A 15,779-nucleotide genomic window follows, 5' to 3' on the forward strand; every position below is an offset into this window, starting at 1 on the left:
CACTCCCAGCCCCCAGCAAATTTTTAATTCCAAGTAAAGATTAACAGTTTAAAAAAAGGCAGAGAGAGGGTTGCTTCTTACCCCTAGACTATTTTAAACACTCCTACTGAGAATAATGAACTTTCTTCTGTGATTTAGTTAATGTTAATGCAAGTAACATTTTATTTTTTAAATCATGTCGTCATAAATGCAACAACAGGAAGAAATACCAAAGATAAAATATAAACTTAATCTATAGTAATTTGTAGTGGGACTTGGTGAGACATGCTTATAATCCCTGCTCTCTGGGAGGCGAAAGCAGAAGAGTCACAAGTTCAAGCCTAGCCTGAAGATACAGCTTACTGAGACCCTGTCACAAAATAAAAAATAATAAAGGACTAGGATGTAACTCAGTGCAAAGGCCCTGGGTTCGATCCCCAATAACACACACAAACACAACACACACACACACACGTAGTTTTTTAAAGAATCAAAAATATAAATGCCCACCTACTTTATTAAAAGATCTGCTGGTATATTTTTTATCCCAAATAAAGATTAACTGTTCTTAAAAGGGTATATGGGTTAACAGTCAAACAGTCTGTCTTACACAGTATTTTAAATACAGTATTCCTATTAAGAATGTGAGATGTTTTTCTGCAAATGAATATGAAAATTGATCTTACTTTTTGAATCTTAAATGATCACAGAAACTAGACCATGTGCTTCTGAAAGATCTGCCCCTTAAAGAATTTTAACCCAAGAAATAATCTTACTTTTAGGAACTACTATAGAAAGAGATCATACACCCATTTTTTAGAACTTTGAAAATGTTTAAATAACCTATTCTACCAGGAAAATCTTCCCAATTATTACCTAACAAAGCCTTCAATGCATCCTCAGCCGTTTTGTTTTCAGATTTCTGTAACATTATCTTTCTGAAAATATTTTACTTATTCAATAGGTAAATAATTAAAAAACCCTAGTTATTATTCAAAAAGTGAAAATAAAACAAACTAAATCACCACTACTACATACAGACCAACAAAGTCTAGTTCATTCACTGAATCAATGTATTAGGTAGGCAAGCAAGCAGTATTTCCTTTTTTGCTTTAGCCTAATTTTCCCTCCATAAGGCTAAACCAAGCACCCCTCTCATCTACAAAGGGGGCTTTTCCATAGTTAGGCACAAAAGTTGAAATACTTTCTTCCCACACCCCCGCCAGCATTTGCTATTGGTTGATTTCTTGACAGCAGCCATTCTTTCTCAGGTGATGTGGAATCTCAGCGTTGTTTTCATCTGCATCACTCGAATGACCAGTGATGTTGAACATTTTTTCATGTGTTTATTTGCTGCTTTTACTTCTTTGTCTGAGAAATGTCTGTTCATTTCAGATGCCCACTTTTGAATTGGGTCTTTGAATTTGGGGGGTCTGATTTTTTTCAATTCTTTATATATTCTAGATAGTAGTCCTTTGTTTTTTCCCATATTGTAGGTTGTCTGTTAGCTCTGTTGGTGGTTTCTTTTGCGGTGCAGAAGCTCTTTAATAAGATGAGATCCCAGTTGCTGATTCTTTCTGCTAGTTCCCGTGCCGCTGAGGTTTTGTTCATGAAGTCTTTTCCTATGCCAATGTCTTTGAGAGTTCTAACTTATCTTCCAGCAAGTTTAGTGTTTCTGTCTTAATATTTAGATCTTTAATCCACTTTGTTCTTAGTTTAGTGCATGGTGATAGGTATGGGTCTAGTTTTAATCTCTGGCAGGTTGAAATCCAGTTTTTCCAACATCATTTATTAAATAGGCTCTCTTTCCTCCAATGAGGGTTCTTGGCTCCTTTGTCAAAGATGAGGTGGCTGAGTATGTCTGGAGTTGTTTCTGCATCTTCTAATCTATTCCACTGATCCTCAGGTCTGTTCTTTTGCCAGTACCATGCTGATTTTATCACAGTAGCTTTGTAGTACAGTTTCATGTGGGGGATTGTGATACCCCCAGCCATGTCTCTGTTGCTTAGAATTGCTTTAGCTATTCTAGGTCTCTTATGGTTTCAAATGAATTTTTGGATTGTTTTCTCTAGTTCTGTGAAGTATATTGTTAGAATTTCAATCAGCATTGCATTGAATCTATATAGTAGTTTTGGAAGTATGGCCATTTTCACTATACTGGTTCTTCCTACCCAGGAGCAAGGGGAGAAAGGAACCCTCCTCCATTGCTGGTGGGAGTGCAGAATGGTGCAACCACTGTGGAAATCAGTATGGAGATACCTTAAAGAACTAGGACTAGAGGTCCCATTTGACCCAGCTATTCCCCTGCTGGGTATCTTCCCAAAAGAATTAAAAGAATCATACCACAGCAATATATGTGCACCCATGTTTATAGTGGCGCAGTTTGTAATAGCTAAAGCTTGGAAACAGCCCAAGTGCCCATCAACTGGAAACTGGATAAAGAAGATGTGGTTTTTGTATATAATGGAGTACTACTGAGCCATAAAGAGTGAAAAACTAGAGTCATTTATAGCTAAATGGATGCATATTGAGGCCATACTCTTAAGTGAAACAAATAGCACACACATGTGTAAATACCAAATAGTTTCCCTAGTGTGAGAAACTGATAGGGTAAACAAGGGTTAAAATGATTAAAATGAATAACTGATAATCTGAAATAGGAAAAAAGGTCCAAAGACGAAGGGGTGAAGGGAGGGGAAGGGGAAAGGAAAGGAGGGAAAGGAAAAACTATGAGAAAAGAAAAAAAAAATGGAAATGATGTCTATGTAAATGGGGGGGGTAAAGGGTGCACAGGTAATGGGAAAAAAATAAGAACCAAGATATATCATGTACAGGTACAAACACCCAACTATAAATGTAAACAAATTATATACCTAAAATGTACCAATAAAAGAATTAAAAAAAAAAAGTTGGAATACTAACATCCCTACTGCTTAAATAAAGGCAAAATTACCGACTGCCATGAACTCTGACATGATACCGTCACTAAAATTGTCTCAGAATTCTAATCACAATCCACATATGAGCCTATTGCTTCTCTTCAGAAGCAAAAATTAAGTGTGGCATAGACAAGAAAGAACTTTGTATGTAAGCAAACTATTTAGCTTTACATCAGAAAATAAACTTCCAAAATGGAAAGAACAGGTGGTAACGTAAAACTATTTGAAACAAAGGAAAAAAGGAATGATTGGCCTCTACATGAAAAGTGATAAAACCTAGATAATCAACATATTAGATGGAAATGAAGTCTAAGTCAAGACATGATATAGCTGATCATGCAGATGAGCACTGAATCTAAACCTGTTACAATCCTATTTTCAAACACCGACAATGAGCAAAAATTACAGGTGAATTTTGAATAATCCAAAAATAATATCAAAGAAAAAATGGAACTATGTGAAAATAATAGTGACAAAAATACTAAAAAGTAGTTTTTTTATATAAGAATACAGCAAAGAATTAGAAGAAAATGGAGGGGGCGGGGATTTAGCTCAGTGGTGCGGGCACCTGCCTTGTAAGCTCAAGGTCCTGAGTTCGAGCCCTGGTACCACCCCCCAAAAAAGAAACCTTACAGGGCCAGGGATTTAGCTCAGTGGTTCTAGCTCCTGCCTTGCAAGCGCAAGGTCTCGAGTTCGATCTCCGGTACCAAAAAACAAACAAACAAGAAAATGGAGAAAAAAGTAAACCTTTATGGGATTTACTTTCTCTCTCAATCTCTCTCTCTTCCTCTCCCTCGCCTCTTCTTCCCCCCCCGCTCCTTTTCACCATTCACCATATCTATGATGATTTATGAATAATAAAATAGGACATTCAACACTGTACATATCAATTATTATTCAAAAATGAGCCAACTTGCTATAGAAGAAAGTTCCTCGGCACTGTAAAACTATCACTCCATTTCATATTATTCAGTGATTTTGACTACAGAATCATATTTCTATACAACATAACAATGACATGATGATCATACATGATTTATAAACATTTTAAATTATACTTCAAAGCTATAATATATAATCCCAAAGTTACTTAAAACTTTTTTAAAGTATCAAGGTGTGCTGAGGTGAGGTGCAATTTGACAAGAAAGCATTACTAAATTTTAATATTGTATATAGTACATTGAAATACTCTCTAAGCCTGACTCTTCTCCACTTGGTAATATCAAATATCAAAATCCAAATGATAAGATCATCAAGTTAAATTTCTCAATCTTCCTTGGTGTCCAAATTACAATCCTATGAAATCATTAATAGTCATAAACTTTTTTCTCAAAATAAAAGCACATCATAAATTGTCCTCCCCATGCTCATTCTGCTGAGACAATAAAAAGTTTCACCTTCAAATATTCCAAAGTTCCTAAAAGTTAAAAGTCTCTTAACACTGAAAGAATGGTTGTGTTATGATTAACTTAAAGGACTTCTAAAATCAGAAAATAATATAAACAACTTCACCTACTGAAAAGACATAGCTTTAAACCCACTCATTTTTAATGAAAAACCCATTAGTTAATCCCAACAGTGAAGTGAAATGTTAAAAGTGCCTATTAATAAAATGGAAAGTAGGGATCAATTGCTACCTTAGAAAAAAATGTGGTAAAAGTTAAAATGATATTTCCAGTCTAACACTTCAGCAACTCAGCAAACAGTAAAGATTTTCACAACTTGAATCACCCCCAAAATGAACAGGAAACCATATATGCATTGATGGGAATGCAGTTTCTACTTTTATCCTTGTGAGAAGGCAGATCATTTTGTTCGACATTTAGTTCATAAAAGTGGATACAAACAGACCAATAAACTCCTTAGGAGTTAACATGTGTTAATGTTTTTAAAAATTAGCTGCATTTTGGAATACAAATGTTTTACCAAAAAGAAGTTCATAATTCAAGAAAAAATAAGCAGTCAATGGCAAGAGCACTTGTCAATGATGCTGAAAATACCTTTAAAAATGAAGTAGACACAGATAAAAGAAACTGGAGGCCAGGGATTTAGCTCAGTGGTGCTGCCGCCTGCCTTGTAAGTGCAAGGTCCCGAGATCGATTCTCAGTACCAAAAAGAAACCGAAAAGAATTTCATATATTTTGGATTCTATTTTTTAAAAAAGAAATATAATAATATCCTTTTCTACCCTGCTATGTCTGTACTGACTATGTGGAAAAGTAACATTTAAATCAAGCATTAAATGCCCATTAAGGGGCTAATTTGGACATCATTTCTCGTATCACTATCAAATAGGTGTAAGATTCAAATTTTAACAACAACAAAAAAAGACAATATTGAGTATAAGCTATACTCAACCTGGATAACAGCGATCATATCCATTCCTGATCTGATTTTCTATTTATCATTACAGATGAGGAAAAAGGATGAGTAAAAAGTAAAATCAGGGGTAGATTCGTCCTAACAAGAGTGAGCAATGCCAGAACACACTAAAAACAACTTCACGTGATATGAAGCAGTAAAACTCATAATAGCACCGACAAAGAGTATATCGATAATTTAGATTGAAATTTTACGAAGACAGTAAATTGCGAATCCCAACTAGTACTGGAGGAAGTGGTGTGTGAAAAGTCAGTCTGAATCAAAAGAAGATGCATAATTTTCTTCTTCCAGAAGGTGGCACAATGAGAAAAGAAATAAGAGAAAAAAACAAAGAAATATAAATATACATAACCTACATTTAGCTAAAAGCTTTCTTTCCTACTCTGATTTTTCAAAAACAGAAAATCAAACAGATGGATAAACACTTTTCCATACCTCTCTAAAAGAATACCGTATTTAGTAATAAAGAAATTGTTAGTGTCAAAATGATTGCAAACCACTTATTCATAAGTATTTGCCAAAAATTTTCCAGGTATCATAAACAAGGCCTTGGGTTTGATTCCAAGCACCATAAACAAACAAACAAACAAACAATTTGTAAGAAAAGAATCACTTAAAAAAGACTATTAATGTAGCTTCAAAGTTTACAGACAGTAAAACTCTCAATCCTAATTAGTTTTTAAGGAAGTAGTATATGAAAACATTTATACTACTTTTTGGATGGATAATCTTGTATTTATACTCAAAAGTTTAAGGAAATATAGGTTTTCTTGAAAACCCCAAAGCAAATTTTACACCATAAAAACTTCTTAAGCAAAATAAACTTTAAAAACTAACACAAAAGAGCTGTGGATGTAACTCAGGGTACTGTACTTGTTTAGCTCGTGAAAAGCCCTAGGCTTGATCCTCAGCACCAAAGGGATAAAAAGTTTTTTTAAAAAATGAAAATTATTAAATTATGCATTTCATAAAAATCTGAATTTGTAACAAATATAATGCCATGAAAAAGCATTAATATCAACTACATATATTCATTTTGTTTACTTCATAAAATTATACTATAACATGGATAGTAACACTGCTTTGGATTTTATTTGGAGTCATTCATTCTTCCAAAGATTCCATCGATTTGAGCTTGTATAAAAGAGGCAGCAGAAGCAATCCAAAATATTTTAAGAAAATATCTCAATGACTGTCGGGAGCAACGCTACATAATTTTAGGGTAAAATCATTTGGTTAGCCTAGTTCTCCTGCCTACAGCCCAGCTATGGAATTCCGAGACATAATTGCATTTTGGCCTCCGGTTACAACTGAGACCTCAATGATCCGGTGATGCTGGGATTCTCCTGGACAAGAAACATCCTGGGAGCTAAAAACATCCTGGGAGGAACAAACATCTACTCAGTTCCTCCTTGTTTTTGGATTGTTACATCTTATTTACGCAGGATGTACTGAACTCTCTGCAAGTCATTTGTTACATTTTGTTTCTCCCGATGTACTGAATAAAAGGTGCAGTAAACCGGGGGCTTTTGTCTTTGTTGCCCTGAGCAGCACTGATCAGACCCAGAGCTCAGCTTCTTCTCAGTCTCATTTTTCTACCTTTCCTGTAATTCGCCGTGTGCTGCCGTGGCTCGCAGGAGACCAGGACTCACTGCAGAGGTTCTGGTAACGTCCCCTTCCCCCGTTCCCTACAAATGACTCTTCCTTGAAGCAATCCCAAGAATTAACTGTTACTCTAGTGAATGAAAGTAATCTTACTTCTTAAACACACACACACAAATAAAACTTAATAAAAACTAGCTATCTTCTTTCCCTAATAAACATTTTAAAATGGTGGCTATGATATTAAAAACACAGGTCAAAAAAATTATACCCTAAATATTTCTACCCTTAAAATATTAACAATAAAAACTTTATGTGTAAGAAAAATACAGACGCTCACCAATTTAACCAGTTGTTTAGACAGTTGAAAGGAGAAAGGTGTATCTAACTTAAAAAGTGATACAGATATAAACCAAATTTACCTCCTGTTCCTGAGGTTTGATTAATGAATGCATGCTTTGTCAAATTCATCTCTTTTACGTCTATCCTCCTAACACTATCATATACTTTTCTGACCTTGAACACCTGACTTCTTGGAGTTTTATTTCCATTGTAGCCCATATCGATGCCATTACTGGGGGAGCAAGGACCAATTCGAAAGACATGACAAAATATCCTTACAATCCTTAAAGACTCTTCATTTGTGCATCATAATTGCTAGATAGGCTGAAAATACAAATTAAAATATGAACAGATTAGACAGAATAAAACATTATATCAAATATTTTTAAATATTTTCAGCCCACTGTTTCATAATGTAACTGGAATAAAATTCCTTCCCTATCATGATAAGATAGAACTGATTAACAGGAAGATATCAAATATACATTATTTGAATTGTATATAAATGGATTAATTTTTAAACACCTAGAATACAACCGATGATCAAAGCATAAAATATAAATTCCCCATATAGAACAGTTGGTATCTTTTACTTCCAAAACACCTTTCAACTTTCACTTCGAAAATTATGAGTCCCGCGGAAGACGCTGAATCAGCCCACTGCAGACAGGCAGGTCTTCGCAAGCCCTGCCGAGGTCCTGGGTCCCGCGGAAGACGCCATATCAGCCCGCGCCCTGGCAACAATCCACTGGACCCCCGACCCCCTACCCCCGCTCCTCTGTACAGCCACCTGGTCCACACTACAAAGAAACAGAGGACACCCGACCACCAGACCACGGTACTGGTTCCCACTGCTCCCGGCCCAGAGGTAGGGGCTTCTGAGCCACCGTCCCACTGCTCCTGGTCCAGTGGAAGGGGCTTCCTGGCCACCATCCCTCCCGGTGCTCCCAACCCAGAGGAAAGGGCTTTTGGGCCACCTTCTGTCCCGCCGCTCCTGGCCCAGAGGAAGGGGCTTCCGGGCCACCATCCCTTCCGCTGCTCCCAGCCCAGAGGAAAGGGCTTTTGGGCCACCATCTCTACCGCTGCCCCCAGCCCCTGTACCACCTCTCCCAGCTCAGAGGAGGTAATCCGTGCAGGCGCTAACAGCCCCCCCCCGCCCCAGTCAAAATGAAAAAACACGTATATAAGTCTCAAAACCAGACTCCCAGATCACCTACAGCAACCCCAAAGGGAAATGAGATGAAACACTGATACTGAACCACCTGGACCCATTGAACTGGCAACAAAAGGGGATCTGGAAAAAATGAAATCAGAAATAATTTCTCAGATAACAGGCGAAATTGTGCCCCTAGTGCAAGACATGATTAATCTAGAGAGGAGCTCAGGAACATGATGGAATCCCAACATAGGCAACAAATGGAATCCATAAAACAGATGCAAATAGATTTCCAGGACATGAAAAACTCTATTGAAAGTCTACACAAAATTTTATTTATAAATTAAACTATTTAGAACTCTAAAGAAATCTGAAAACACTTCATAGAGAAGCAATGGTATAAATGTTATGTTTTTAGACCAACCAACAACTCAAGTATTTCAACTATGAAGCCCAAAACACTGCCAGTACACTGTATCCACTTTCCACCCCAACTGTTCACATATAGAACATTCACAAATTGAGTGATCTTAAATTTACAATCTATAAGAGTTGGTCTTTATGTAAAAAAGTTCTCTTATGAATCTATAAACATAGAAGATATACCCTATCATTAAAAAAGAACAAATTCAACTAACACTAAATTATACTGAATATGCTACAAACTTTCTTTGACAGATCAGAAAGCTCTCGTAACTTGGGACTGTATGTTGGAATTGGCCAATATTATAAATGGTTATCATACTCTTCCACAGAAAAGCCACAATAGTTCAGCTAAGTTTGTATCAAATATAATGATATATCTATGAACAATTTTTTAATTATTCAAGAAGTGATTTTTATTTTGAAATCTGTAACATCAGCATGATTAGAACTGCTGCGCAAAAGCAGAGTGAAGAGGTGCATAAACTTTTGGACAGAATGGTGTGATTGTATAAATTTAATTATCAAAAGTTTACTCTCTCTTTCCCTATATGTATTTTAACTACTTCATTGTAACATTTTTAGATATTAAAACAATCTTTAAAAGTTAAGATTAATAATGTGTAGCTAGCAAATGCCTACTTCCAGGTCTTTCAGTTTGAGAAACACAAAATGGTGAAACCCGAACCAAAATTTCTTGATATTTTTACTTCAATATTCATGTTGTTTTCTAACTTTAGGAACTACTAAATTATTTTGTTCTGTGCTCGCTTTGGCAGCACATATACTAAATTATTTTGTTCAAGTCAATAAAAATTAGTTACCAGCTACCAATGTTGATAATATGTAACTGCTGCTGCATTCAGTACTCTTATTTTGTTGGGACAGCTATAGCACATTCGCAAAAGCTGTTCATTTCAGAATTGATTTTTACAAATTTGTCTTTCTAAACTCTAATTTTTATATCATACGATTGTAACAATAACAAAACAGAAACGTAGTTTAGTTGTACCTATTTCTTTTACTGTGTTTACTGTGGAAAAAGTTAACTACAAAGACTCAAAATAGCATGAAAAAGATGTGAATTTTATTTTCCTCTGCAAAATCACCACTTAAGCAAATATTTATTTTACTTATCTGATCCAAGGAATATTTCATGAGTTATCTTTTCAAATAAGAAGGATTTTCTTAAACAATGAAATGTAAGCATCACCATCAATTATTAATATAACCTAATAATTTTATATTACTTTCAAGATAAAACTTCCAAGCTAAATCAATGGGTTAAAAATGTCACACTCCAAACAGTGAAATATCTCTTTGTATTAAAAAAGATTATAAAATCCAAGCTTCATTACACCTTTCTCTGGTTGAGCATAATTGTTTCTTCTAAGGCCACCATACCTCAATAAAAAAAAAAAAACACCTTTAAAATTAGCATTCTAACAACAGGACCCTACAATTCTAGTGAGTCACTTAACCTCTCCAGCAGGAAGTTTGTTGGACACAAGAGGTCAGGAGTAAACCACTGTACACATTTCATATACATTCTTCATAAAAGAGGGTCACCAAAGAGGGAAATGTCCTCATGCTTTCATGGAAAGTCATGACCCAACCAAGACCATGACTCACCCTGGCAAATGACACAACTATTACAGGAAAAAAAATATAAGAGCTAAGAGGCTCTTAACACAGCCCCAAAAGTAGCCTCTGAGGAGCCTTAATTGACCTTGACAAATTTCAATTAACACAGATCTTACTTTAAACACCCAGCAGGAAACAACCTAAAGGGGAGTGGAGGTGGGGAGCTAATAATAATATAAAAACAATAAAAAAAATCTAGGATCTATATAAAAAGGGGCTCCAAACATAGCACCAGCCCCTACAGACAGCCTCTAGCTGCATCCATAACATCTTAAACCTACCTCCATAAGATGTCATGACTCCTAGTTGCACTAGCTCTTCCAAATATGTGTCCTTCAGCCTCTCTTAATGTATTCTCATTATGTTATTTTAAAATACTTTCAGATACCTCTCAAGTAAAGATTTGGCTTCTTGTACAGATATGCCTATAGAGAATAAAAATTCTAAATATAAACATGTAGGTACTATGCTTTGTTACCTCTGAGGTATGAACTAACTCTTGCTTGTCTACTTCAGACTTTGTACATCTATGTTACTGGAGCAGGTCACTACAAAATGTCTTCAGTTCTACAAAATTCAAGTTTTCAGTCCAACAATAAAAATTTTAATGGTCCAATGGTCACAGAAACATCTTTATTTCGTGTATTCTTTGATTATTGTGATAATTAAAATAAGACTGCACTGGATTTCTTATTGACAAAACAGAGAGGAGACTATATGCTCTTAAACTCCATTTGTTGAATCTGGGTACACACCTCACAAAAACAGAAGTCAATATTAAAAGGCTAATGTCACACGCAGCCTAATTTCATCTGATTTCTACCACTTTTGAGAGTCACTATTCACCAATATTTGACTTTTAGTTTTTGACCCTTGCTTTTTTAACAGGGTTATGAAATAAAGTTTAAAAGTCAATGATTTGCTAATGTTCTTATCCTTTTTTCCAGAATAAGGATGACAGTTCATCGAACAAACCCATTTTCTTTTGTCTCCTTTAGAGCAACCAGAATGAGACTTTTGATCACCGGCTAACCAGGTTCAGTAGTGCCCCCGCCCCCAGCCTGAAGCAGCCATTAGAAGATGGACCTTCCACTCCTCTGCATGCCTTAGGAATAAGGGATCAAAGTCTTGGGGTTGGGGGAGATAACACAGGAAAGAAAAAATATAAAGACTGATAGGAGACAAGGAATATCCTAATGTAAACATTGTGCTTTTAAAAAAACTGAACTTCAGGATACAAAGTTACCCAAGCTTATTCATATCTGTACTTCCTAAATTAGTTTCTGTTGCTTTTCTTCTAGGTCCATCATACCCAAAATCCCTAAAGATACTTTAAACCCACAGATTAACTTAGTTGTAAAGGGCAGGAACCTATCTTAAAGAAACAGACTGAGAGAATTCAAAGAATGTTTTTAGGCAAAACATCCTAGATCACTCATCTTAAAAAAAATTAAGGCCAGGCATGGTGGCACACACCTGTAATCTCAGCACTAGGAAGGCTGAGGCAAGAGTATCACCGTAAGTTCGAGGCCAGCCTGGCTCCATAGCAAGTTCAAAATCAGCCTGGGCTACATAGTGAGACCCTATCTCAAAAAGCAAACAAACAAAACTTTAGACTAGGCTCATGCCTTTCACCTGTAAAATGGGTCCATTATCTTTCTATGGGTGGGCCACCTTTTTGACCAAGATGGAGCTTCCTACAGATTAAAAAATTCCAGATTTCCACTCCCTGAAATACATAAATATCCCCAGCTCCAAACTATAGTACACCTCTATCTTGAGGACCCACAATCTCATTTTCCTTGAGTGTATACTTTTAAAATTCTGCCTAATAAATCCCTTTATTCCTCTTTTAAAAAATAAAATTAGCTTCATAACTCAAACTTCTACTTACCTTTGGTTTATTTAAAAATATACTATCATATAGTGTGTTTCTTACTTTAACATATAAGCTATAACTTTTATTCATGTAAACATCAAAAGTACCTCTACTTTCCATCACAAATATATGCAAAGGAAAATACACTCTCACTTCGATGCAAACACAGCATGTACAAAAGAACATCAATAAATATTTATTATTTGTTATGGCTTGGAGTTTGAATGTCCTCCAAAGGCTCACATGCTGAAGGCTTGGTCTGTGCTGTGGTACTACTGGGAGGTTGTGAATCCTTAAGGAAGTGAGGCCTAGTTAGGGGGACGATATTATGTCACTAGGGGCATGCCCCTGAATGGGTGCTGGGATCTCTCACTCTTGCAGGTGCATGGACTTTCTCATTCTCTCTCCCTCCTTCCCTCCCTCCCTCCCTCTCTCTGCATCTCTCTCTGTTTCTCCTCCTCTGTCTTTCTGTCTGTCTCTATCTCTCTGTCCCTCTGCCTTTCTGTCCTTCCTTTCCCTCCTCTCCCCTCCCACTCCCTCTCTTGACTCAAATTTACCATAGACTAAAACCTCTGAAACCATGTGCCAAAATACATCTTTCCTGCCTTTGTGTATCAGGTATTTTGCCTCAGCCACAGAAAGCTTACTAAAACATTATCTTTGGCAAATATTCCTAAACTACTTAAGACATGGCTACCCATTTTTTTCAAAACCGTGCTGGATAATATCTCAATCACCACTAATTAATACACATTTGAATTTTTCTTAATGAAAGTATCTACTAAGTGGCCAAACATTGTGGGTTAAAAAATATAAAATGATCCACAAATAAACAAGAAAGAGATAAGCTACAAAAACACAATTAAACATAAACTGGCAGGAGGATAATCTACATTTGAGATCCTCTTGAAATCTACTTTGCAAACAACAGAATAAATTCTAAAAGAGATAATCTACAAAATTCCCATTAAAAATAAATTGGTAGGGGTAATAATTTGTATTTGAGAGCCTTCTGAGAATCTACTTTGATAATAGTAGAATAAATTCTAATAGAATACTAATAGCAAATATCACCAATTCCAACAAAGGCGAAAATAAAACTTTCTATAAAGCACCTGAGAGGGGCACTGTAGCTGAGTGCAATGGCACATGCCAGTAATCCCAATACTTGCAGAAGCTGACACAGGAGAAACACAAGTTCAATCCTTGCCTGAGCAACTTGGCAAGATTCTGTCTCATAATAAAAAATTTTTTGCAGGGGGAGCTATGGATGTAAGAGGTGAGGCAGTATAGTTTAGCAGTGCAGCTCTATGGCTTGTTTTGGCTATGGATCCTTTTTCCTGTCCTGTTTCTTCCTGATCCACTAATCTTCCTATCATTTTTACAAACTAGGTTGAAACACAGAATCTGCTCTTTATTAATGATATTAATTGTGGAACTTCTATTTATTAGCTTAGCAAACCATTTAACTCCACTTTTTTAGATGTAAAATGGAGATAATATCTAAATCACAAAGTTACTGTGATGGTTAAATGAAATAACATTTTTCAAATTTACTTGGATTACTATCTGCTTAATAAGAAAAATAACTTTAGATTTATAAGAGATAATTTTAATAATTTAATAATTTTAATAAGATACATTTATTTAAAATAAAACCATATATACATAAAAACATAAATGTTTTCTGATTATTGAAAAAGAGCAGCAAATAGGACAAAAATTTCAGCAAAACAAACTCTGAAATGCAGGAGAAAAGGTCAAATTATGTATGAGCTATTTAAAATAATCATCAATATGATCTCCACCTTATTTCATTTAAACAATCATCTTCATCATCTCTACTCTGTTCCAAACACAATGTTTGGCACTTCATCACATCTTATTTCATTCTCAAAACTCATTAAGATATTCACTACCAGTTTTCAACAAAATGGAATAAAACCCATTAATATCCTTATGAGGCTGTAAATTCCATATAGAGAGAGATCTTGTCTGTTTTGTTCACAACCATGAAACAATGACCTGGTGGACAGCAGGCACTCAAAAATATATACTGAATATATGGGTAAACAATAAAGAAAAAATTCAAAGGTTAATTGCAAAGGTCACACGTAAATAGTGTGTCTGTATTTAAATACGAATTTGCCTGATTCCAAATCCCATGTTTTAAATAAAATCTCTAAATCATAAAAAGCCTTCATCAAAAACAAGGATCACTGGTAGTGACATAAAACGTAAAAGCAGTATACTGAGGAAACCTGGGACTCAGTGAGTCCTACAGATAGAATAAAAAGTAGTTACGAAAAGAACAGTAGAAAAAATAGCAAATTATATTGAGTGTAACTGGTAGAGAAAACTTAAATGGTTAACAAGAAGGTGATCTTAGTACCATGAAGTAGCAACAGTACAGAAAGTGACGCTCATCTGAAGTATATGAAAACTCCAAAGAAATACTGAAACAAGGAACCAACATAATGAATTTGACAATGTAGCTGATTGATACAACTGGTGCAGTGTTGAGAGGAAAAAAGTTCAGCTGCGGTAAATGCACACAGATCCCAGCAAGATGCCCACCTGGACCAGAGCAGCAAGGGTGCACACAGGTCCAGGCCAGGGCCCTGTCATGAAAAGAGCTGCGCATGAATGCCAACAAAAGCCAGAGGCCCACCTAGATACCATCCCAAGTGTGCACAGGCCCCAGCGAGAACCCTGCCCAGAGTAGCACAGGGATCCAGAAGGCCACCATTCTGAACCCAGAAATTGGCACAGTGGTGAGCAGCAGAGAAAAGGCCTCTCAGTGGCTTACTAAGAAATTAGGCAAGCAAAAAGTCAACTCAACAAAGGAACACAGGCTGCATCTGTTGAAATGAGAATTCATATAAAAGACTCAAAACCAAACTTTCAGATCACCAAAGGCAACCCCAAAGGGCAGCAAGATGGAGCAATCTAATACTTAATCACCTGGACTCCTTGAACTGGAAATGAAAGAGAATTTGAACAAATGAAATCACAAATAATTTCTCAGATAAAAAGAGATGGTATCCATAGTGAAAGACATGATTAATAAGTCTAGAGCAGACACAGATGAAAAAGTAGAGGAGCTGAGGAACATGATGGAATCCTGGTATAGGAAACAAATGAAATGCATAAAACAGATGTAAATATATGCAGGAGATTAAAAACTACATTGAAAGTTTACAAACCAGAATGAGCCAGTGTGAGGACAGAATATCAGATATAGAAGACAGGATTAAAATTAGTGACGAGGAAAAGAAAGGTTTCTTAAAGCTACTAAGGAACCACAAGAAATCAATCCAGCAGCTGCTAGATGATGCGAAGAAGAACATAAGACTGATCAGAGTGAATGAAGAAACAGGAGATAGTGCAAATGACATAAAAAAATTGTTCACAGATGTAATGGCAGAAAACT

General features: G+C 35.9%; 1 protein-coding gene across 1 annotated transcript in view; it reads right to left on the minus strand.

The window, feature by feature from the left end:
* The window catches only part of LOC110345400 (E3 ubiquitin-protein ligase HACE1-like), a 109,373-nt gene that overhangs the window by 29,789 nt on the left and 63,805 nt on the right, over window positions 1–15,779 (minus strand). Inside the window, 2 exon segments of the mRNA XM_087196026.1 lie at window positions 7,419–7,534; window positions 7,537–7,568. Coding sequence (XP_087052152.1) covers window positions 7,419–7,534; window positions 7,537–7,568 — 148 coding nt within the window.

The sequence above is a fragment of the Heterocephalus glaber genome, unplaced genomic scaffold (assembly GCF_053883595.1).
Source record: "Heterocephalus glaber isolate CG9 unplaced genomic scaffold, H.glaber_assembly_v1.0 deba00001610, whole genome shotgun sequence".
Lineage (NCBI taxonomy): Eukaryota > Metazoa > Chordata > Mammalia > Rodentia > Bathyergidae > Heterocephalus > Heterocephalus glaber.